The sequence below is a fragment of the Ailuropoda melanoleuca genome, chromosome 7 (assembly GCF_002007445.2).
Source record: "Ailuropoda melanoleuca isolate Jingjing chromosome 7, ASM200744v2, whole genome shotgun sequence".
Lineage (NCBI taxonomy): Eukaryota > Metazoa > Chordata > Mammalia > Carnivora > Ursidae > Ailuropoda > Ailuropoda melanoleuca.
This window is the reverse complement of record NC_048224.1, coordinates 47,422,472-47,447,772: the sequence shown is the minus strand read 5'-3', so window position 1 is coordinate 47,447,772 and position 25,301 is coordinate 47,422,472. Positions and strand designations below refer to the sequence as shown.

The following is a 25,301-nucleotide window of genomic DNA, read 5'->3' as shown; positions in this document are numbered from 1 at the left end:
CCCTTCAGGCGCCACGGCCAGTGAGGCGGACCTCGGCGGCGGCGCCGCGACGAGTCCAGAGGGAAGGGCTGAGGAAGGGGCGTGGCTAGCAGGCCGGGGCCCGGCCACCCTCTTCCGGGCTCCGCCAGCTGCGCGCGCATTCTCCTCCCCCCGCTTCTTTTGTGGTCCGGCCCATTGCGAGGGTGACAGGAAACCCTGTGCAGGGAGCGCCGCCATCTTGGACCTGCCCGAGGAAGATCCTGAGGGAGCCGCAGGAGCAGTCGCCGCTGCCACCGCTACTACCGCCAGCGCGTCTGCACCTTCTCGGCCAGCCCGCTACCTGCCGGGGCCTCGGCCGACTGCCCCCGCCTTTCTCCCGCTGCGCCCGCACTCCTCTTCCTCGTCCTGACGGCCCCCTCCCGCCCGGAAAGCTGCCCAGCCACCAGCAACCCCCCAGGTAAGCCAGGCCCTCCGCAGTGTCCGTCCCACCGAGGCCGCCTCGCCCGGCTTTCCGGGGGCCGGAGTGTGGACGACGGCGAGCAGGGCGGCGGGCGGGTGGCGCCGCAGGGCAGGCCCTGCCAGGCCGGCGAGTCCCGGCTCGGCGGTGGGCGCCGGGGCGCCCGGCCCGACGGGACTCCCGTGCGGGGGCGGGGGTGTCCCCGCGCTGCGTCTGCCCAGCGGAGAGCTGCGGGGCGTGCGGAGAAGGGTGTGTTCGGCCTCTCCTTCCCCACCTCCTCGGCGGGGCTGGGCTTACACGCACCTCCCGCAGGCCCCTCTCCTCGCTGCCCTTCTGGCGGCTGCAGACCACCCCCGCGGTATTTATCCACGCGAGGCGCGCCGTGCCGCCTCGCAGTCCACGAGCCCAGACGTGGCACACCCCGTCCCGTAGGCCGCGTCTGCCCGGAGTACAAAAGGCAGCACCTCGCAGCCTCGCCGGCATCTTGGAGGAGCTCCGGTGTCCTTGTCGATGTGGGTAGACTGTGGACTTGGGTTGGGGAAAGGGTCTGTGCTGGCGAGGTTCTGGTTTGGGTGAGGCCCTCCAAGGCCTGTGACATTCTATAAGGCGTCGAGCTTAGATAGCATGTAGAAGCGGTGAAGAAGACAAAAAGTTTTTTGGCATTTCTAGAATTTAAGGAAAGAAGGCAAAACAAGCGTTTATTTTGATGGTTTGCACCTTCGTGTGAGCCAAGCGCAGATTTAGCTGTTCTCACACCGGTTTTTCTTGCTTGGCGTAGCCCTTGGTGATAAGTAAAGTTATCTCCATTTTACAAGTGAGGAAACTGAGGCTTGAAGTTGTGATGTGACTGGTTAATGATGGTACGGACACTGGCCTCTCCCCACACTTGCCTGGTGTTTCTCTACTACACTCAAGTTAGGCTCGTGTTACAGGCGTGACCACTTAAAATGTACCTAGAGCTTAATTCCTCTTTTCCTATGTTTGCATTGGATGACAACTAACGACTCCCTTATAACTGAAAGTCTGTAGTGTCAGCTGCTCCACTGCCAGTCCTCATGCTCACAACCCCAGAGGAGAGATGGCAAGATTTTCGTTTTATATAGGAAGGAGAACCTGGGATTCTCAGAAGGCAAATGCTTTTCTGGTGGTTCCGCACAAGTGTCAGAGCCCACTTGAACCCTTGCAAAGTTTACTGTCACAAATGGCTTTTATTTATATGTGGTTATTGAAGACGGACTTGACCTTGCAGTAATCCAGCTCCCACTCTCTCTTCCCCCAGCACTTTCCTTAATTTTTCATCAGAGTTTTGCTTGGGTCCTTTTATTTGTTCATACCTTGAGGCATGTAGTGGTTAAGAGTTTTGGAGGGTTCCTACTCCATTACTGCCACTTTCTAGTTGAGTGACCTTAAGCAAGTTACTTAGCCTCTCAGAGTCAGCGTCCTAAGGAATAATTGTACCTACAATTTAGAGTTGTTTTGAGGATTAAATGGGATTAAAAAACCGTTAGCACGGTACTTGGCATATAGTTAAGTGCCCCATAGTCTGTAACAGTGCCAGGCATGTAGTGGATGTTAAATATTTGTTGAATGAAGAGAGGAGCATGGCTTCAGAGAGTTGTATAGTTAGACCTGGGCCTTAATCTTTTTCCCTTTGTAGTGTATGACTGCGGATGTATCAACTCTCTGAGTTGGTTTCCTTACCTGTAAAATGAGTTTTTACGATTAGAGACTGTTATAAAGTAGCTGGCATATATCAGGCACTCAATAAATGTCGGTTATTGTAAAGATGTAAGACTCCTTTAGATTCTAATAACCTAAAAAATTATTTGAAATTAAAGCTACATTTTAAAAAGTTTCTGCTTTTTATATTTCATGTTAAACTTTATTGTGGCATACTGTGCAGCAGAATTTGGAGTGTTCTTAAAACTAATCTTTATCAGTATTAAATATCTTCACATAATCTTAGTAAGATTTTGTACTATTAGAGTAAACTTTTGGTTAAGGCAAATATGTTAAAATAGGACTACTGAGAGATACTTGTTTGCCTGCCTTTCTTTCCCTTTTTCTTCTTTCTTCCTTTCTTTTTCTTCTAAAGCTTAAAACATTTTTGTGTGGTTAAAAATGCCAGGCGTGGTTGGAGATAGCAGTGCACAAAGGAGGTATCAAAGATACTGTACTTTAAAAAAATTTTATGTTCTAGATAATTTTAAACATATACGAAATAGAATGGTATAATGAGCCTTCACATACTCATCAGCCAGTGTCAATAATGATTGGCCTGTTCATCTATATATATACACCTATACGCTCTCCACCAAATTATTTTAAAGCAAATTTCAGACATGGTATTTCATTAGTAAAATTTTTGCTATTACTAATCCTTTTAATTCTAGGAGTAAGTACAGGGTTTTGGTGTTTTGTTTTTTTTCCTTTAAGTACTTTCATTGTATGAACAGAGGTGAAGTATTTGAGTACTACTTTTTCATAGCATACCATCATAATTGGGAAATTTTGTGTTTTTCTTGACACAGTAAGGAATCCAGTTCTTTTTCTTATATTAATTTATGTAGAAGTGTGACATTAAATGTCTTGTCAAAAGTGAATTTTTTAAAGGTGGTGTCAGAAATGGGTGGGTTATTTTCAAAGGTTTCATTACTGCTGAGGAAAGGAAATTGACCACTCATTTTGACTCGATTATATTATTAGAATAACTACCCAAGTTTTATGTCCACTTGAGAAATCAAGTAGCAATCCACATTAGAGAGCTTGTAAGCATATCAAACTGTTTTTGTTCTTAAGTTTCATAAAATCAGGAACAATGTGGTTTTTTTGATCATTACTGTATTGTCAAAGCCTAGCCTAAGGCTTTGTGCTTAGTAAATGCTCAACAAATATTTTTGTATTGGAATCACAAAAGCAGTCTATCTTGATTTTGGTGTTTATAACAAAATGTCTTGCATGTAACAAAAACAAAAACCAAGCTTACTGATTTTAACAAGATTAGATTTTAAATCACCTGAAATATTTTGTGGGTTGTCTTATCTTGCGTTGTCTTGAATAAGTTATGTAAAAATTACATGGTAATGTCATATGTCCTAAGGAGTAGAATAAAATAGCTGTAAAACAGTTGTGAAAGGATTAGTCAGACATAGTGCATAAGTTAACACAGTAAAAAGCCAAGCTCTAAAAAAAGGGAAAAAAAGGAGAAAATAGTGTCAATTAGTGGAGTTTTTTGTTTTTTTGAGGCTGATCATATGATTGACTTCATATGATGTCCCCTATATTATTGTAAATGTGGAAGTAATGTTAGAAGTATTATGAATGGGAGTTTTTTGGGGGTTTTTTTTTTTTTTTTTTTTTTTTTTAAAGATTTATTTATTGTAGAGAGAGTCGGTGCACACATGCGAGCTGGGGGAGGGCCAGAGGGAGAGGGAGAGAGAATCCTCAAGCAGATTCCGTGTTGAGCGAGGAGCCCCATGCGGGGCTCAATCTCAGGACCCTGAGATCATGACCTGAGCTGAAATCCGGAGTCGACTTCTTAACCGACTGAGCCATCCAGGTGCTGCTTGTTTTTGTTTTTCCTAAATTTGTTTTGTATTAGAATTATATGTAAACATGCTTTAAAAATATTTCAGAGTTCTTTATTTTCTCTGCTTTGAATACTTCAGAAAATTAGCAGTAAATATAGTATATGCTTGTACTGTTAGTGCAGGGTTATAAAAAGAAAGTTAATAATTTCTTCCTGTCCTTTTTCTGCTCTCAGTCCATGTATTCATATTTCACAGTTTGGTGTGTTTCCTTCCACATTATCTGTATACAGGATTGAGAGAGAGAGAGAGAGAGAGTGTGTGTGTGTGTGTGTATGTATATTTAAAAATGGGAGGAGCTATTGCATGGATATATTTTCAGGTTAATACATCTATATCTGAATGGTTTTAAACTAGATGCAGATTATTTCATAATACAGATATACTTTATTCGGTCATTTCCCTGTTGATAAGAGTGTAGAGTGATTGTTCTCCAGTTTTGGTTTTTTGTTTTTTGTGGGGTTTTTTTTGCTGCAAAAATGCTATATTAGATGCACTTGGACCTATGACATTATGGATTAAAGATTTTGTATCTGTGGGCTACTTCTCGGTCAAAGGGTGATTTGGATTGTCTTTAAGATTTTAAAATATAGGGGCGCCTGGGTGGTTCAGTCAGTTGAGTGCCTGCCTTTGGCTTAGGTCATGATCCCAGGGTCCTGGGATCGAGCCCCCGCATCAGGCTCCTTACTCAGTGGGGAGCCTGCTTCTCCCTCTCCCTCTGCCTGCTGTTCCCCCTGCTTGTGCTGTCAAATAAATAAATAAAATCTTAAAAAAAAAAAAGATTTTAAAATACATTGTTTACTTCCCAAAAATGTGGCTATTCAGACTCCCATAAGCAGAGTGTATGAAAGTTCCTTAACCTCTATCTGCACATTTCAAATGCAGTCATTTATATATCTGTATAATTTAATTTGGAGAAGTGTCTGATTAACTATATGGAGACCATGCGATTTTATTTTTGGGGCAACAATGATTAGTGTTTAATGTGCATGTAGTAACCATGTAGAGCTCTGTGTATGGGCCTGGAAATAGGTCCATCATTTTGTTAAGTGAAAAACACACTGCAGAGTTTATGTAGTAGCACACCCCATTTTTAAATATATTCCTTACCTTAATGATGATGTGTTTCTTGTGCTCAAGAGTTAATCTCAAAAAATCCTTTGTTAAAGTGATATTAGGCATAGTTAATATTTAAAGGGGCCAAGCAACAATCATCAATGTTCAGTGTGTATTTACTAATCATTTCTCTTGACAGCCAGGATGTTTAGAGCTACATTTTACATGCACTGATAGTAAAACTCAATGACCCTAAATATTTAGTGTAATTATTCTCCATTTTTCTTTGATTTTGATATTTTGGTTTTATTTTATTAGTCCGTGTGTGTGTGTGTGTGTGTGTGTGTATCACTCTACATATATATACCTTTAATAAGCTACCTTAGGTAAAGAAAATCATGTTTTTTGGAATCAGGTTTGGGTTCAAGTTCCAGCTCTACCATTTACTATTTAGTAACACAGGCCAAATTAGTAAATTTCTCCAAACCTCAATTTCTTCAGTTTTTTTGGGCTTTTTAAAATATTTTATTTATTTATTTACTTATTTATTTGAGAGAGCACAAGAGAAAGAGAGCACAAGCAGAGGGAGAGGGAGAAGCAGGCTCCCCACTAAGCAGGGAGCCTGATGTAGGGCTCAATCCCAGGACCCTGGGATCATGACCTGAGCCAAAGGCAGGCACTCAACTGACTGAACCACCCAGGCGCCCCTATTTCTTCAGCTTTTACATGGACGCAATGATAATGGCTCTGCAGAGTTGTGACATACAATGAATTGTATGTAGGGAAAAGTAGTGCTGATCATCACACGGTTTACTGTCAACAAATGTTACCTTCAAAAACGTTTTTGTAAGTAGATATAATTTGAATTAGTGTTATCATTTATCCGTATCTGTAAATCCTGATTACAATACATCCTCTGAATATAATTTTTTAATACTACCTTGAGTATTAAATTAGAACCAAGTTGAGTGAACTGAAAAAGATTTGTGTCCCCACTAAAGGGTTTCATGGTGCATCTCATCACTATGGAGGAGGCTGGATGGTGTGGTGGGTAAGAGGGGATTCTCTGCAGTTAAAACAGTATTAGGTTCAGTATAGACTTGACCACTTAGCTGTGTGACTTGGGCATGTTACATACCTGTGAGTCTTCACCTGTAAAATGAGGATTATAGTTGCTGTTTTATAAGGCTGTAGTAGTAAGAATGAATTGAGATAGCATGTAGAATGTTTAGCACATCGCCTGGAGTATATTAAATGCCCAATAAATGGTAACTGTAACAGTTGTTTGTTATTAGTTTACAGGTTGCTCATTTGTATTTAATGATGCCTATTGTCTGAAAGTAGTACTCTTAAGGAAATCAGAGGCATTGAAGGAGGTCTTATCTGTTTATGAACCTTATTCTCATGCTTTTGTAACACATGGAGAACACATTTTAATCACACCAGTAGTTGTGCACAAGTTACAGAATATTATCAAGGCTTTTTAATTAGTGGAGATGGTAGTGTTAGAAATGGACTCATGTTTTCAGAGTGTTTGAACTAGACCAACAGTTTTTGCCCCCGTTCCCCCTTTTTTGACTTTTGAGTAAAGCAAAAGCATCCTTAAAAGGGGAAAAACTTTTTTCCCCCTCCCAAAGGTAGTTAAAAAGTACATTCCTCACCTTTAACAGTGGTATGTTTCATTCATGTTCAAGAAATGATGTTGAGAAATCCTTTTTTAGAACAATATTAAGCATGGCTAATATTTAAAAGGGGCCACTTGAATATAATTTTACTGCAAATACATAATTTTGAATGAATGTTACCAGTAAACTCTGGGAGTATATTTAAACCTAGCTAGTATCTAAGTTCTTATATAATGAGAGAGGGTTAGTTTTGTTAGTGGCTACAGTGCTAGATACTTTCTGCTTTCATTGTCTACTGAAATTAAGTTTGAGTAACTTTCCTTTTTTTTTTTTTTCATTTAAAGATTTTATTTATTTATTTGAGAGAGAGAGAGCACGAGCAGGGGGTAGGGGCGAGGGAAAAGCAGATTCCCTGCTCAGCAGGGAGCCCAGTGCAGGACTCCATCCCAGGACCGTGAGATCATGACCCAAGCCAAAAGCAGCTGCTTAACTGACTGAGCCACCCAGGCGCCCTAGTAGCTTTCCTTTTTAACTTTGCTTTTAGGGTTCATTTTTAAGAAACTTGAACCAGTAAGTTGTGTGGTGAGGTGAAGATAAGGCACTGGTATTTATTCTGAAAAAGTGATCATTCTCTTTTATTTGGGAATAGTTTATGCTAATTAATGCTTGGTAATTTAAAAAAACTTTTAAAATTAGTCATCATATAGATATTTAATGAATGCTGTGTGATAATTAGCAAGTACACAAATTAATGCAACTGGAATTGGCTTTTAATTTTTAATTTCATGATCAGCCTTTAGAGCATTTCAAGGAGAAATTAGGATTTGTAGAGGTCTTGGTTTCATTTTATTATTATTTTTTAAAGACTTTATTTGAGAGAGCAAGATTAAAGGGAGCATGAGTAGGGGGGAAATGCAAAGGGAGAGGGAGAAGCTGAGCAGGGAGCCTGATGTGGGGCTCCATCCTAAGACCCCAGGATCAGGACCTGAGCCCAAGCAGACGCTTAACTGACTGAGCCACCCAGGCGCCCTGAGGCCTTGGTTTTAACATAATAAAATGGAAGGAAGCAAAGTGTACACAGCTACAACTTTGAGTAAGGAGAAAGGAATGGGAAAGTCAGAAGAGGAAGAACGTGAAAGAAACAGTAATTTCAAGGTGACTGATTACTTTTCCCCAAGTTTGAATGGTAAAAGAGGAGTTTAAAAAAGGAGTTAAAAATTAATTACAGGTTCTGGGAAGAATGCAGGTGAAGAATTTAATAACTTTTAAATATTTTTATTGTGAAAGATTATTCTTTTCCTTGTGTTTGAGATCTGGTTCAGAGATGTGGTGGATAATCCACACCAGTTTTAGCCTCAGGACCAAGTTCATTCTTAAAAGTTTTGAGTCCCCAGTATCTGGAAAAGAAAACAAATTATTATGATGTTCAGAATCAGTTAACTAGAAAAACTCCCTTCCTGAACGAACTGGTTAAGGGAGTTTTCAGTGATGTTGAAGACTGAGTATGAAAGTGCTACAGCACATCAAGCTGGAATGGTAGCAGGGCATCCACTTTGGTTAAGTGTAATCCTTACAGCCAAGTGAGAAGAGATTGTAATTAACCTTCTCTTCCCTGATAACAATAATTCACTTATTTTAAACACATAGTTTTTCTACAGGTTGAATTTTATTATATAGTAATTTTGTTAGTTTTAGTAAACGAATTTCTGCAATCATATCACATCTGGCTTGTATAATATGACAGTTGGCCATAACAGTAAAAATCCTATTTTAAAAATTGGAAACCAAATTTTAAAAAATGGGGTCAAATCTTTGTGTGCGTCTGAGTGCATGTGCGTGATTTTTATCTTTCCTTAAGCTGAAAACTGGTTTGAGATTAAATGTTGCTGGAAGTTTTTACCATTATTAGAATTTACCTCTTGTTTCTCTAGCACCTAGCACAGTGTCTGACACATTCAAGGCATTCATTTGAATAAATTGGAGAGGGTTTTTTTTTTAAAGTTATTTAAAGTGGAAAGAAGTTAGAGTTATTTAGGTGAAGTATACCTGAGTGCAAAGAATAGGCTGTGATCTTTCTAAATATCTTCTAATATATAAACTTGCAGATTTTACAACCATAAGTAGTATTTTATGCCATTATTTCAGCTTTTAGAGTAGTATGTAGTAGGCTTTTTTTTTTTTTTAAGATTTTATTTATTTATTGGACAGAGACAGACACAATGAGAGGGAACACCAGCAGGGGGAGTGGGAGAGGGAGAAGCAGGCTTCCCGCTGAGCAGGGAGTCGGATGCGGATGCGGTAGGACCCTGGGATCATGAAGTGAGCCAAAGGCAGACACCTGACGACTGAGCCACCCAGGTGACCGTATAGTAGGGATTTGAGACGTTGTTAATCTTCAAATCCTGTATTAGTTTGAACCATATGAAATTGCAAATAATCAACTTTTTAAAAAGTATCAGAACAACAGTTTCATGTGGTTTTATCTAATTCTGGCAGTAATTTGGTTTGGAAACAGTTAGATTGGTCTTTTTTTGGATGCTATGCTAGCCATGATTTCAAGTAGAGTAAAAAAAGTTACTTTTTATAACTTTTATAAGTTAGTGGTTACTTTTTATAACATTCTGTTGTAAAACCAAAGAGTTCTGAACAAGTTGGCCATCAGTAATTCACTTGATAGTTGACATGGCTGGGGACTTCAAAATTGGAAGACAGTTTATAACAATGTTTAACTCAAATTTATAAAGATTTCCTTGTTTGAAATTTTCCACAGTAGCTCTTCTTACTGGATATTCCCTAAAGTGAAATAATGGAATTGTTCTCATATAATGGTCGATATTTCTGTGGATAACACATGAGAATGTTAATGTTCATCCAAGAGGATTTGTGCATTTGATCAGTTTGGAAAATGGAATTTTACTCTTGGCTTACTGTAACCAACATTTTGTTTATAATCAGTATGCTGTATTTTATATATCTTTAAAGGCTAGCAGTGATCAACTGGATAACTTGTGTATATCCTTTTGAAGTAACACAGTTTTCTTTGTTTTTAGTGCCACCATGGCAACTGCACCATACAACTACTCTTACATCTTTAAATATATTATTATTGGTAAGTTTATTTAACTTATGCTCTTGTTCTACAAAGAAAGTTAATATACAAAATATTTATATGCTAATACTTAACATACCATTCCAGAAGAAGTGAGTGTTTTTTGGTGGGTTTTTTTGTTCCTTTTTTTTTTATTGCAAAATTAAAGCTCCTTTAATTTATTTTCGTGGTTAATGATGTACTTTTTGCATGGTGGCCCTGGATACTTCTGTAGTACAATGGTGAGTACCTTTTGAAATAATACTGATTGTTCTTGAGGGCTCCCTGAAAGCTTGTTAATCCTGGAAATGGTACTAATTTCCTAGGAGCACTGATAACATTCCAAAAATATGAAAACCCTTGGAGCCCCCTGGATTCCAAAAATTGATAAGAGAACATTGATTGAGAGTAATTGTGTAATATACATAAAGTATATTATTAGTGTTTTTCTGTTAAGTTTCAGGATGTTGCTCAAATTAAAAGGATTGTTTACCCGGGTATAGTTGTAAGAGCTTGGTTGAAAGTACACATACTTTTCAGTTAATTCTTCATATTAGAACAGTTTGGTGTAATGATGGGCTCAATACTTCCTTCACCAAGGGTTAAATTGCTGTAATATAGTTAGAGAGGACATCTGTTATGGTTTTCATATAATGCACATGCCTTTCTTTTGGGGAATTCTATAAGAAATACAAGGAATATAAGAAGAGATGGGATCTAGTCAATCAAAACTTTCGGAACGTACTATTTTTGCTTTTTATATGCTGCCCTGTTTGTTACTCGCAGAAGTCTTTTGCTTTTATGCATGGATTAAGGGAAGAAATACAAAATTTTGAAACAGTTCAAAGTAAAAAATGCTCCTCTTACAACAGTTTCGCTGTTAAAAAGCACTTCCGAGCTGATATTTACTAACATAACTTATAACTTAATTCTATCACTGCTGAAGGTTGGGAATAGTCAGTTTGTATGTCACAGTGAAAAGTGACCGGTAGGATTTTTCAAACTCATCTTTTCATGTGTCCCAGAAATTTGTGATGTGATATGGTAGGGCATATAGCAATCTTTGCATATAATTATGAGTACAAAATTGAGAAATGTAATTGCCACTTGAAACTTTTTTTTTTTTAAAAACAGGGGACATGGGAGTAGGAAAATCTTGCTTACTTCATCAATTTACAGAAAAAAAATGTAAGTTCAATATATAAGGTAAAACATGAATAAATTTATATTCACTTTTCTACCTTTTAAAAAGTGTTATTTTTAGTATACTCTGTGCGTTTAAATATTACTTTTCTGTATATCTACACTTTTGTCTTGAGGTAGGGAATTTTTTTTAAATAGGTGCATATAAAATGAAATACACCTGCATGTATAGAGCGTTAATTTATATACCATACATAATTTGAGTTACTTGTTTAGGTTTTTTTGATTGTAGAAAAATTTTAAAAATGTGTATTATAATGTCAAATTAAAATAATCTTTTCTCTGATTCTCCATTTTAGAAATTATTAGAAATTTGCTGCATGTATCATTTCTTAACTAAATTGTAATAGATTGGAAATATTTAAATGAAATTCTTTCTGTATCCAGGACTGGTTGATTAATTGAAGTATAACTGTCTTGGGTGGTGGGGAGGAGACCATGTTATTTTATATAACTGATATGCTAAATATAGTTGAAATTGTTTCCACATAGTTGAAATTATTTTTTGTGGCTTTTTTTTTTCCTTAATGTAAATTTTATGAAGTCTCCAGCAGTCTGTGTGTACTTGTACCAGAGAATAGAGGGTTTAGGTTTTCAATGGTCTAATTATAAGGAAAGGACTAATAAACTTGTCCTATTGGATTGGAAATACATAACTTGCCAATATGTAATTGTAAGTATATATTAAATGTGGTTTTCTTTGAGATACTGATAATATTTTTCAGGATAAAAATTTGACCACTCCTAGAGTCTTAAAACCATTGATTGTTTTGTTATATGTAATAATTGTCAGAAGTCTAAGTAGCATAATGTTGGTGTTATGAAGAACTTACTAAAAATCTATATTTTTAATTAGCAGATTCTGTTAGTCCAAGGGTCAGCAAACAATAGTCTATGGGTCAAATCCAGTTACTGCCTGTTTTTGTAAATAAAGTTTTATTGGAACACAACCATGTTCGTTTTACTTACTGTCTTTGGCTGGTTTTGTACTTCAACAGCAGAGTTAAGTAGTTGTGGCAGACCTTTGGCCTACAAAACCTACATATTTATTATTTGGTCCTTTACAGAAGTATGCTGACCCCTGTTGTAGTGCAGTCAAATTTCTTTGACTTCTGTGTTTTTGTTAATTTTTTTTCAATGCTAGCTTAGTCCACTTATAGCCTACAAGCATTAGTATATTATTTAATTATCCAGTGGATCTTTTCCCCACTGATCTTAATCCAAAGCTTTTTGGAAGTTAGAATATTATATTTCTTTTTTCTCTGACAGTTATGGCTGATTGTCCTCACACAATCGGTGTTGAATTTGGTACAAGAATAATTGAAGTTAGTGGCCAAAAAATCAAACTGCAGATCTGGGATACAGCAGGACAGGAGAGGTTTAGGGCTGTTACACGAAGCTACTACAGAGGAGCTGCGGGAGCGCTGATGGTGTATGATATCACTAGGTAAGAGACTAATACTTTTTCAGACTTCATACTTGAAAAAAGAAATCTGCTTTAGGCAATGTGTTTTGTTGGGGTTTTTTTTAAATTAATTTATACATTCTTTAGTTTGTGATCGTGTGACTATAAATGAGCTTATTTGGATCTTATGGTTATTTCTCTACACTGTTATGTAAGACTTGATGTAACATGTTGATTTCCTTTTCTGAAAGTGGATATGACTGAAGAAAAACTTTAGGAGATGCTGGTGGAGCTAATAGAAGAATACTATTCTGAAAAGCAGCATCAGTTCATTTATTTGAGGTGAAATAATATTTTATACCAAACTTTGTTGTTTTCACTTCAGTAGAAAGCAAGCAAGTCTTGAGGAGTTAGTCTGTTCAGTCCCTGGTGTTAAAGTTGACACCTTTTCAAAACAAGGTCAGGGAAGGAATTAAGTAGTTTTGCTAATCCAACATGGTAGATTGTAAAAAGTTTTTATGCTTGGATATGAAGGTGTTTGAGGTATTTAATTGTTCATTAACTTAAATTCTTTTTTGTTCTAAAATGGATTGTTTACAGTACTTTATGCAGCAAGATTAAATTTATTTCAACTTGGCTATTTCTGGAAACTGAAAGCACTTGATAAAAAGTAACAAAACTGGCTTCAGAAAACATGGAAAATTGTGCCACTTCATTAAACTGTGCTGAGTAGAAAATGAACTGGATTACCTTTCATATTAATGCAGAGTACCAGTTTATTTTTTTATTTTTTAAAGATTTTATTATTTATTTGACAGACTGAGACAGCCAGCGAGAGAGGGAACACAAGCAGGGGGAGTGGGAGAGGAAGAAGCAGGCTCATAGCAGAGGAGCCTGATGTGGGGCTCGATCCCATAAGACAGGGATCACGCCCTGAGCTGAAGGCAGACGCTTAACCGCTGTGCCACCCAGGCGCCCCCAGAGTACCAGTTTAAAACAGTGTGACTCTTGTCTTACTTTTTTGGGGGGAGGAGGGATGGGTGAGTGGGACCAAATGGACTTTCTTTCAATGGATATTTCCTTTTGAGAAATGCTTTATCCTGTTTGTCTTGAAGAGTCACGATACAGTGCATGTTAACATATTAGCACCTTGAGAAGTTCTGCATTAAAGAAATTCTTTAACTTAGTTTAGTTTGGTGTTTCCTAAGGTTATTTTGTTGAGGAACACACTTTGGGATATGTGGAATTAGAGTAAGACAGTGGCTGATTATAATTACAGTGCTTGAAGTTCATTGAGTTCTAGAATTGGGTAATCGCATGGCAACACAGAGCAAAATAGCCTTAATGCTCTTCTGTATATCCGGGCATCTGGTAACATGATAAGTAAATAGCTTTGTGGGAAGAAATTTAAAGACCTGGCCTTCTCTGCAGGACATCCTAATGAGGGATGCATTACTGAAGGCTTTGCATAATTAAAAACGCCATTATTAATAAATTTAAATGTGGTGATGTGTATTTAGAGTGTATAAGTCTAAAGTGTTGTAGTTTGTTTTGCTTTGTGCAGTGTGCTTGTGTTCTCCTCCACCCCATGTTTACTGATAATCGACATATAACATTGTGTAAGTTTAAGGTCTTGGTGATGATTTGATACATGTATATGGTTTGCTCTTAAGCATAACCTTTTAAGCATAGTAAATACTTTTGATAAAAGTTGTGTCTATTTGAATCATCAAAAGTAATTCTGGCGCAAACACCCCCAATGTCCATTAGCTAAGGGATAAACAAATGGGTGTATTCATACAGTGAAATATAATTACCATTAAAAGGAAAGAAGCTGATCCATGCTATATAGTGGATGAATCTTGAAAACATTTTGCTAAGTGAAAGAAGCCAGACATAAAAGGCCACATGTTGTATGATTCCATTTATATGAAATATCCAGAATAGGCCAATTCAGAGAGACAGAAAGTAGATTGCCACGGTGTGCAGTTTGAGTGCTAATGGGGACAGGAGTTTCTTTTGGGGTTGATAAAAATGTTCTAGAAGTAGATACTGGTGATCACTGCACAACTTTGGAATATACACTAAAAACCACTCCATTGTATACTTTAAAAGGATGAGCTTTATGGTAAGTTCATTATATCCCAATAAAATTATGACTGAAAAAAAGGACTTCAGGCTTTTTAGACAAGTTGTTTATTGATACTTCATAAGTGACATTGATGTTGCATCCATGACACTGGTTTTTTTCCTGTTATTCCTTGACATTTTGCAGACTTGGAAGTTCTGCTTTAATAACACCTTTGTTTTTGGCATTAACTGTAATTGTTACAGGATACTTCCTAAATTGACAGCATAGCTTATCATGGCAGTTTGTTTGGCTGTATGAGTTGTTTGATATGTCATTTAACATCCTTGGAAAAGTTAGGGATATTTTTGACTTTTTTTTTTTTTTAGCACTGTTACCACTAATTAATTAATATTGGGATGCTGCTATAGTTACAGATTTGAAATTATGGTGAATTTTAAATTAATAACAATTACTGGAATTATTAGCAGAGGTTATGGACACATCTAAATAACAGTTTATGTGATCTTGATACTTAAGAATGTGTAGATTTTTCTGTTTACCAAAGTGGTGGCAGTTTCTTGGTGCTAGCTTTGACATTTTAAAAATTTATCAAAATCAGTATTAATATTTTTGGATTTGTGCTATTTAAGTTTTGTGAACAAAGTAGGATAAATCTGTTGTGTAAAAGCAAGGTATGCCAGTACTACAAATACTGAACAGTAAAGTGATATGGTTCATGCTTTTTAAAAATATTTGACCATTAGAAGATTTTACTTAGAAAATTTTAAAACACTGGGAAAATGTTTTTTATTTATTTGACCTTTTTTTTTTTTTTTTACAGTTAGGCGATGATTTGTGTTTAACATAATTTAGCGCAATAAAAAGAGAATCTTACAACCTCTTTTCAGTTTCCACTGAGAAAGGATTAAGTCTTTGGAATATCCAACTTTATATGGGTACTGGCAGCTGGAGTTCATGGATATATTCACAAGGCTAAATTTGAAGCACTTTGAGGACACTCTGTGCATAAAGGGCTCACGGCCTGGCTCTGAAATTCATTTAAATCTTTGTGAGCTTCTGTTTTCTCACCTGTTAAATGAGTAAGATGGATTAATATTCTGTGAATGTATATAAATCAAACATTTTTAACTTCCAAATTTTATTTGACCCCTTTGGTGAAGTCTGATAAATATTAATATTCTGTCTACTGTCTCTAATATTGTAAATTATTTGGATTTGCTTGCCATGTTCATTTGCTAGTGCAAATGAGCCTATGAGTTTCTAAACTCTTGCTTGGAGAAAGTAGAGAAATAGGGCATTCTGAATCCCAAAATGATTTAGTTACTGGTAAATAAGAATACAAAGTTACAATAAACTCACTCTGATATATGGGGGCTTGAATTTCCAGTCAAATATATTGCCATTTTAAAGCTGGTTTTTATGTTGTGAGAGTTAATTTTCTCTTGAAAGAAAGGTGAATTTTATATCTGTTTACAGTAATGTGACCATCTTGATTTCTAATTTGAAACAGACAGATGCAAACATGTTTTCCATTGAATGTACCATTCACTAGACATTTTGGTATTATTTCTCCCATTTTGTGATTGAAAATCTGGATGATTTAAAAATAATCTTAGTTTTTACTTCAGATTAGAAAGTCCGAGTTCAGAATTGTTTGTTAATTTTCTGTGTTGTTCCTTGCTTGCTTATTGGTCTGTTTATGAATGTGCCTGTAAATGTAAACAGTTTACTTCTATTTGTAATTAGGAAAGTTGTCGGATATTGATTTATTTACTTAATAGTAATAATGGCTAGATTTCTGGAAAGTATGTGTTTACATTCCACAGTCAGTTTCTGATGAAAGGGAATATTATAAATATTTACTTGAAATTTCTTTTTTAAAAAATTGAAAGGGCAATTTGTATGTGGTAGTCACAAATGTAAACTTTAATTTTGCAGAAGAAGTACATATAATCACTTAAGCAGCTGGTTGACAGATGCAAGGAATCTCACCAATCCAAATACTGTAAGTTGTATAACATCTGTTACGTAGAAAATTTAAGATCTATGCTAACCCCAAAAGGAGAGTCGTTTGCTAGTAGGATTTTTGTATATGAGTATTAAGAATGAAAAAGTCTTTGTTTTTAAATTAATTGTAGAGAAGTTAACATTTTTTTTTCAGTACTAATTACCCCAGATTTTACATCTTATACTTGGTTTTTGTTCATGTTTGTGGTTTAAAAAAAAATGAAAGTTATGAATGGGGTGGTGATCTCATGTCAGGTGGAAACCATGAAATCTGAAACAATCACTTTAAAAGGGATCTGCATTTGTTTCGTAAAATGTTACCATTGGAAGAAACTGGGCAAAGTATAAGGGATCTCTTATTTCTTAACAATTGCTTGTGTATCTACAATTATCTCAGTAAAATTTCAGTTAAAAATAAAGAGTTCTTCATGTTTTTAAAAAATTAGTTAAATTTTTTTTCTTTTTATAAAAACATCTCAGCTATATTTTCATAAATTTTAAAAAATTTAAAAAGTAACCATTGTGCTGTATTTTCAAATTGCAAATTTAAAAAATTTTTCTTTTTAAAATGAAAATAAAAATTAGCTTCCTTACCAGATTGAGAAGATACTTATTGAGATTTTAAAGGCCGGCTACCATGCTAGACTCTGCAGTATCCAAAGATAAATGTGGTCCTTGGCCCACAAAATATTATGGTCTAGTAAGGAGATACCTGTGTGTATACAAACAACTCTGCTGAAAAGCAGAGTGAAATATGAGTTAGAAATAGAGCAACTGGTATGTGCATTGCTGGAAGTACCCAGGATAAGCAGTGCCATCTGGAGAAACCAGCTTTACAGAGAAAGGTATGTTTGAGCTGGGACTGTAGGGGTGAGTAAGATCTTAGTAAATGCTAAAGGGGGCATTCCAGGAAAAAGCAAGGAAAGGTATTGAGCTGTGACTGACTCTGAGCTTCCAAGGCCTTGTCTCACTTGGCTTTGTACTCCACCGTATAGCAGAGGTCTGATTCAATAAATACGTAATCAGCGGCAAGATTGGGTTTTATCAGGGAACAGCAATAAATTGTACTGAAGGTTAACATGATTTGCCCTTTTTTTTTTTTTTTTTAAGATTTATTTATTAGCATGAGCAGGGGTTGGGGGAGAGGGAGAGAGAATCCTCAAGCAGGCTCCCCGCTGAATGCGGAGCCTAACTCAGTGCTCAGTCCTGTGACCCTGAGATCATGACCTGAGACGAAATCCAGATGTAGCCACTTAACCGGCTGAGCCACCCAGGTTCCCCAACATGATTTGCCATTTATGCTAGGGACTGTGCCTGGAATTTTCATATCCATTATCACCTTAAACCCACTATACATATACATACAGACCTGTAGATGAATGTTCATAGTAACTTTATTTACAATAGCCCAAAATTGGAAACAACCTAGATGGTCATCAGGAGGTGACTGGTTAAACAGTCTGGTACATTCATACTGTAAAATACTCCTCAGCTATACAAAGAAATGAACTATTGATACATACAGCAGTTTAGATGGATCTCAGGGGCATTACGCTGAGTGAAGAAAGTTAATCTCAAAAAATTACATACTGTATGATTCCATTTATAAAAGATTCTCAGACAAAATTGTGGAGAACAGATGCATTGTTGACGGGTTAGCAAGTGGGGGTGAAGGGTAGGAGTGGTGTGCGTAGATTATAAAGATGGCAGCACAGAGCACGTCCTTTCTAGTGATGGAACAGTTCTATATCCTGGTTGTGGTGACAAAAATCTATATCTGCAGTAAAATTGCATAGAACTGTACACACACACACACACACACACACACACAGCGTACAACTGGTGAAATCTGAGTAAGGGCATAGCACCAATGTCAGTTCCCTGGTTTTGAGTCTGTAAGATGCTACTATTAAGGAAGCTTGGTGAAGGGTATATAGAAGCTCTACTCTTGTAAGCTTCTGTGATTCTGTAGTTATTTCAAGAAAAATATTAAGAAGCAAACAAAACTCACTGTAGAAGGTGCTTAGAGAGGTACATAATGACAAATTAGCCATGTCTTTCCTGCCTCATTTATGCCTCTTCAAAATTTTACCAGATCTTCAGAAGAGTGTGTTAGGGAAGAAAAACTTCACCTGACTTCAAGATTCTTCTGGCTTGTCTAAGAAATAAATTGACAGAGTTGTTACAAGTTTCTGGAGATTGAGTCCATCCTCTCTTCTGGTAGAGGGGGAAACACCCTTACAAATGGAGATTTTTCTTATAAATGTAAATGTCTCTTAAAGGGAAACTTCTGGGTTTTCAGAGCCTCACCTGTGTTTGCTGTTTCTTAAAAATAAACCAGCTTCAAATAAATATTCCATAGAGGAATATCTTGGGATGGCAAAATTTGCTCCCCTACATAAAATCTCTTAAGCTCCAGCTCAAATGTTACGTTTTCTGTAACATTGCCTTCAATTTCTATATATATATATATATATATACACACACACACACACAATGGAATATTACTCAGCCATCAGAAAGAACGATTACACAACATTTGCAGCAACATGGACGGGACTGGAGGAGATTATGCTAAGTGAAATAAGTCAGGCAGAGAAAGACAATTATATGGTTTCACTCATTTATGGAACATAAGAAATAGGAAGATCGGTAGGAGAAGGAAGGGAAGAATGAAGGGGAGGTAAACAGAATGGGGAATGAACCATGAGAGACTGTGGACTCTGGGAGACAAACTGAGGGCTTCAGAGGGGAGCGGGTGGGGGATTGGGATAGGCTGGTGATGGGTATTAAGGAGAGCACATATTGCATGGTGCACTGGGTGTTGTGTGCAAATAATCATGGAACATTGCATCAAAAACTGGGGATGTACTATATGGTGACTAATATAACAAAATAAAAATTATTAAAAAAATACAGAACAAAAAAGACCCTTAAAAAAATTACATACATTCCCATTTTGTTGGTGGTATATTTTGTACCTCTCTCTGGTTAGCATGCCAGCTTATGTCTCCTTTCAGGATGATGGGAAGCACAGCTTGGAAATTGTTAAGGAATCGGGAGAGGAGGCAGTGTTTCCATTCAGCAAATGTTTAAAATTTTTTTTAATTATCTTTTAAAAACCGCTTTATTGAGATCATTAACATAATTTACCCATTTAAAGTTGCAGTTCAGTGTTATTTTTTTTAAGTTTATTATTGAAGTACAGTTGACATACAGAACATTTGAGTAGCTGTCATATGATGGCCTTGTATTAGGCCATTGTGACTTGGGCAGCCTTGATTTAAAAAAACAACTGATTTCCTTTTTTAAGTGTTCTTACCTTATTCGTTAAAAGACTAGAAGACTTCATGTGAAAATGTCTTTCCCTCGTTGGACCCTCGTCCACACTGCCTGAAGAACGTTCATGTTTGTTATACTGCTTAAGTGTTCTTGTTTAAGGTTTACATTCAGATTATAAGGGTTCTTCAGATCATTGGACATCATTTTCAAGAAACAGGACAGTCGGGGGCTGCAGTTTCACATGAGAAAAAGTTAATGGTGGAAATCACTTTAGGTTGAAACCATCCATTCCTAAAGTATCTGCATCTGGATTACCACATCTATTTGGAAGGGGGGAATCACCAATTGGTATCAAATAAGCTTATATATAGACACCCCCACCCCCCAGAAACCACCGTAAAGATAAAAAAAACTCTATTTTCTATTTTCCTAAGGCTGCAGACTTTTTTCTTAGAACTTTAACTTTGGCCTGAACTTCACTTATATAAAAAATTCCAAAGTGGATGTAGGTGTGTGTGATATTTTATTTTGCCATGGATTTGAACTTGCTTGCATATGTGTCCCCGCACCACTTCCTCCCACCACCACTGTTCCCCATAGAACACAGACACTTGTTTTCAGTCGCTACAAACTTTTGGTCCTGCCTAGGGCTAGTGTAGTGTAAGATGTATTTGAAGGTCACAGTTTGGGTTTTCTCCCTCGGTTCTAATGTCCTTATACCACTGACTCACTGAATGACCTTTGACAAAGGCAAAGTCCCGTTGCCTTATTTGAGCACTCATTTCCTTACCAGTAGCCTGAAGGAGTTGAACTAGTACTTTAACTTTTTGAGGGTCCCAGAGACTCTCAAAAATGTGACAAAAACCATGAGCCTTCTCTTCCAGCGAAATGTTCTTGTTTACAGCATTCTGTGCTTAATTTCAGTGTATTCACAGATCCCCTGGGGCTTGTGCATGGATCCTGTAGTAATCTTACTCAGATAAATCATAACCTTTGGCCTAGACCAGGTGCTCCTCATGGGCTGTATTGTTTTTGAATGACTTGCAAGCTAAGAATGGATTTTACATTTTTAAAAGGCTATTTAAAAAAAAGAGAAGTATATGCAAAGAGACCATTTGGGCTCCACAGACCTGAAATATATACTCTTTGTCCTACACAGAAAGTTTGTCAGCCCGTGGCCTAGATAATTGCTGACCTCCGTCCCAGTAGTACTGACTTCATGGTTCTCATATCTGTCTGCTGGATGATTGCTGGTACTTGGGTTTCCTTTTTAGGCCCACATGTTTTTTCTGTCAAAATTTTGGGATTTCAGAATTTTCATGGTTGATTTTAAATGGTTGCTTTGTTTTAAGATGTCTTTCTTTTGGTCACAAATTAGGTAATAATTCTCATAGGAAATAAAGCAGATTTGGAAGCACAAAGAGATGTTACATATGAAGAAGCCAAACAGTTTGCAGAAGAAAATGGTGGGTTTAAGACTTTTAATGGCTTTTTTGGGGTCACACATAGGAAAGGTGGGATTTTGATACTGCAGATTATTTGATACTTTTCTTTTAATGCCAACTGCTTAAATCTTAAGAATGAGGAAATAAAATGTGTTTCTATTTGACATTCATGTTGGCAGTAGTGCAAGTATTTAATGACAAATATAAAGACTCCCCCATCTCAAATGAACGTACTGTTTCATAAAATACTATGGTACGAATACTGATAGCCGATGGGAAACTCTTATTCAAATGTTATTGAAGAAAATGCCCTTGTGAGTTAATTTGAAATGTCCTAATCATAGTCTGAATTTTAATTTTTAGGCTTATTGTTCCTTGAAGCAAGTGCGAAAACGTAAGTATGGCCAAAATTAATCATTTTCAGTTACATTCAGTTACATTCGAACTTCTCAAAGTAGAACCGTACATGTGGAAAATGTATAATGTATTTGGATACATATAATAATATGTGTATGTGTAGTGTCTGTTGTGGGAAGAACAGTAAGCAGGCATCCCTTTGCTTCCTGTTTCACATTTTAGAGGTAATGTTTTTTGTTACTTCACCTAAAAGGTTGTACCTTGATTATGCCCCTGGTAATCCAGGTTAATAAACGAAATTGTGTTAGCATTTCAAAAGTGTTTGACTTTCACAACTGAGGTTGAGTTTGGCATCTTGGACTCAAGCTTAGGTAATCTGTTTATTTAATACTTCTGATTGAAAAGCATGGCTTTAAGGAAACAATGTCTAAGAATAATCAGAAGCATAATTAACGTTTTCTAATCATTATTCCATGTCCATTATTGAACCCCAGGACTCCCAGCAGAGTTCTTCATTTATTAAGCCAAAAATTCCTTGCTGTGGTGAGAAGCTAGCCCCTTTTTTGTTTAGTTTCATCCATATTATTAGTACTAAGAGAACTGAAGTGAGAACATGGTCAAGCACGAATATGTCACCATCACATGATCAAAAAAAATGTATGTTGATGCTTGGCTAATCAGACCATACAAATCCTGGAATCTCATTTGTATTTGGAATACCTTATTACAAAAATGGCCTATCATCACTTTCATTATATATTAATATATAACATTTTAATGATTAGAACACATCCAGTTATCCAAATAGGGTTTGTAGAAACGGCTGTTAGTACCGTGTTTATAAGCTTTCCACAGAAAATATTTCCCCATACTGCTCTCTTAGCTCAGTCTTTGGTAATCTCTTATTAGATGACAGTGGCTAAGTTGAAGACATCATGGCAGTTGAGTAAAGGTTAGCAGAAAGTCAGTGTATAATGTCTTATCTTTTGTAGAAAGCTGTGATTCTCCAATAAAGTTGTCAATTGCCTCTTAGGGGAGAGAATGTAGAAGATGCTTTCCTTGAGGCTGCCAAGAAAATCTACCAGAACATTCAGGATGGAAGCCTGGATCTGAATGCTGCCGAGTCCGGTGTACAACACAAACCTTCAGCCCCACAGGGAGGCCGGCTAACGAGCGAACCCCAACCCCAGAGAGAAGGCTGTGGCTGCTAGTGACCTCTTTGCCGTAGCTCCCATTTGACCTTTCACCTCTGTCTGTTGGAAGCAGTACTTTTTACTGTATCATTGTCTTCTGTACATCTTACTGGGTTTAATTAAAAAAAAAAAAAAAGAAAAAACAACTCTGTTGTAAAAACAGTTTAACACAATACTAAACTGCTAAACAACTAGATGTAATCAGGTTATCAAAAGGCAAGTAGAGTAATAAATCTCTCCTGCATGGTAAATCTAGACTTTTTTTTTTTGCCCTTGATTGTCCTCGTGATAGGTATGTCACCAGTACATGATTTCAACTGAGCACTGATGCTGGACTTAAATGATTTTTATCCTTCCCTCTTTTTGGCAAGGCTTTGTCTTACTGTATGGTTTAATTTGAGGATATCTTAAGCCTTTCTTCCCATCTTTAACTGTTCAAGTATGTCTGTTGTAATCAATAAGTTTATTGCTGTGAAATGACTTCTGATAGAGAATGGGTTCTATAACTGCTTTTGTTTTCGTTGGATAAATTTCCTGTTGTGTGGGTGGCATTTTTCTCGTGGAGGTTTGCTTCTGTCTTAGCCTTCCTTGCACAGGGAAAATATCCACTTACCTTTTCTCTTGTGCTTTATCTTTTTTTTTTACACCATTTTATCCTTTTCTCTTTAGCAAAGTAAATATGTATAAAATTTGAAGGAACCGAACTAACAATACATTCTGTGTATATTATTTTAATGAAGAAAATAAATTGATTACTGGCATTGGAACAGTATAAAATACCAGTTTGTACAGTATGACCTATATGTGACCATGTTACTCCCTTCCATTTCACACAAGGAAATAGACACAACTGCAGTTCACAAGTTAATACCGGCCCCACCCTCTGGTGCTGGCAGTGTTTGGGGGCATTATGCTGGAAAGAGCTCCTAGCGTGAGAGGATTAACACTAGCAGATTCTGTTCCATCTTTGCACTGTGGCTTACCTGCTGATTTTCTTAACTGTTCTTGTGCAATCGACAATGTGCTAACCTGCTTTTCTCTTTGTAAACATTTTGCATTACAGGCTGCATTTCTTGCCTTACTGTATAGAAAAAGAAAAAAGGCTGGGTTTATTATTGCACATTTTAAGCTTTTATACCTTTATCTTCTTGGAATGGTGAGATTGTGTACCGGACAGTCAGAACCGCAGGTCTGCTGTTAAGGGATTTTAAATTGTGCATTTTTAACACTACAGTGAAGTAATTTAAGATATCCCTTGTGTTCTTAGTATGAGGGGCTATTTTATGTCGTGTTGGCATAAGTTGTTTTGTAAAAGGGAAAGTGTTTCTAATGGTGTTTCAGTGTTTGTGCTGATACAAAGTAAGTTTATTACTTTGCACTAGGTGGTTTGGCCACTGAAAGAATACTGTATTGCAAGGGAAACAATCTCTTTAGACAACAGACTCAATGTTTTACCAAGTTCTTTACTACTTTTGATTGATTTCTGATTGAGTTTATGGTTCAGATGGAGAATTAAGGTTATTTGAAGTAGGATAAGTAAACTTTAGTATATTCAGCTCAACTGCTGTGTTTAAAATACACATTTTAAATCCCTCTTTACAGACACTAAAGTAAAAATAAAAAATACGGCTTTCTGGGTTGTAAACACGTGGTAGTACTGGAGTATTGTATAGTCAATGTTAAATAAAAGCCAAAACTGGAATGTGCAGAAAATAGGATTTGGTTAATTTGTGGACTCATCTTTATTTTTGTCTTTGTTTAACTTTTTTAAAAACAAGATTCCTGGAGCAGATTGGTATATTCTGTTAAAGACTTACAGTGACCCATTTTGCTCACCCTATTGCTTCACAAGGGACTCGCCCAGGGACCATGACCTGCTGGTGTGTGTATATATTTACAAAAAACCAACCAACCACCCATTGGGATATAAGGTAGCAATCACAAACTAAAGACTGCGGCTTGTTTGGGTGCAATACCCTGATTCCCAAAGTTAGTTACAGTGGGTCTTAATTGTTTTTGTGACGGGATTTATTCAGACTGCTGTACTCTTCATTTGATGTAACAAAATGCTATTAATCTAAATATTTGTAAATAAAGTACCTGTATCTAGATTAAATTAAAATGGTTTGCATTATTTTCTGAACTACAGTAGGATTTCGTATTTTCTTCAGGCAAACAGTTACTTGGCAGAAGTTGTTTTTATTGGAGAACTGTCCTTACTGTATAAAGAGAAATCTACATATATAGCATATAACGCCACATCACTCAGTAATTGACTTAGTTTTGTCCTTGTGTTTGGATCACACTTGCAGTGTTTTCAGTCGACCTTTTTCAGTGTGAGATCAGCACACTTGGTGCCTGATAGTGTTCTCCCTTGACTGTACTTGGGGCCAAATTCTGTTGTTTGCATGTGTAATCCCCTGTAATAAACTTGGGTGCTCAAAAATAGAAGAGCAAATTGTCATATTGTAACATACATGTGCCAGACACTGGGCAAGTACTTTGGAGAGAATGTGAAGTTCTTT

General features: G+C 36.9%; 1 protein-coding gene across 1 annotated transcript; it reads left to right on the top strand.

Moving 5' to 3' along the window:
• Positions 1-142: 142 nt before the first annotated feature.
• Positions 143-24,898, top strand: RAB14 (RAB14, member RAS oncogene family). Its single transcript, XM_034664437.1, has 8 exons — positions 143-436; positions 9,755-9,813; positions 10,927-10,980; positions 12,265-12,442; positions 16,431-16,497; positions 21,160-21,247; positions 21,590-21,620; positions 22,617-24,898. Exons 2-8 carry the CDS (start codon positions 9,762-9,764, stop codon positions 22,792-22,794), a joined length of 648 nt encoding a protein of 215 aa, XP_034520328.1. The 5' UTR covers positions 143-436; positions 9,755-9,761; the 3' UTR covers positions 22,795-24,898.
• The last annotated feature ends 403 nt before the right edge of the window (positions 24,899-25,301 follow it).

Bases quoted from the DNA above. Each gene is read 5' to 3' on its own strand.
- RAB14 (XM_034664437.1), top strand. From the start codon at position 9,762: ATGGCAACTGCACCATACAACTACTCTTACATCTTTAAATATATTATT. The intron at 9,814-10,926 runs GTAAGTTTATTT...TTTTAAAAACAG, and splicing joins CTTTAAATATATTATTATTG to GGGACATGGGAGTAGGAAAA. The intron at 12,443-16,430 runs GTAAGAGACTAA...TTAATTTTGCAG, and splicing joins ATGGTGTATGATATCACTAG to AAGAAGTACATATAATCACT.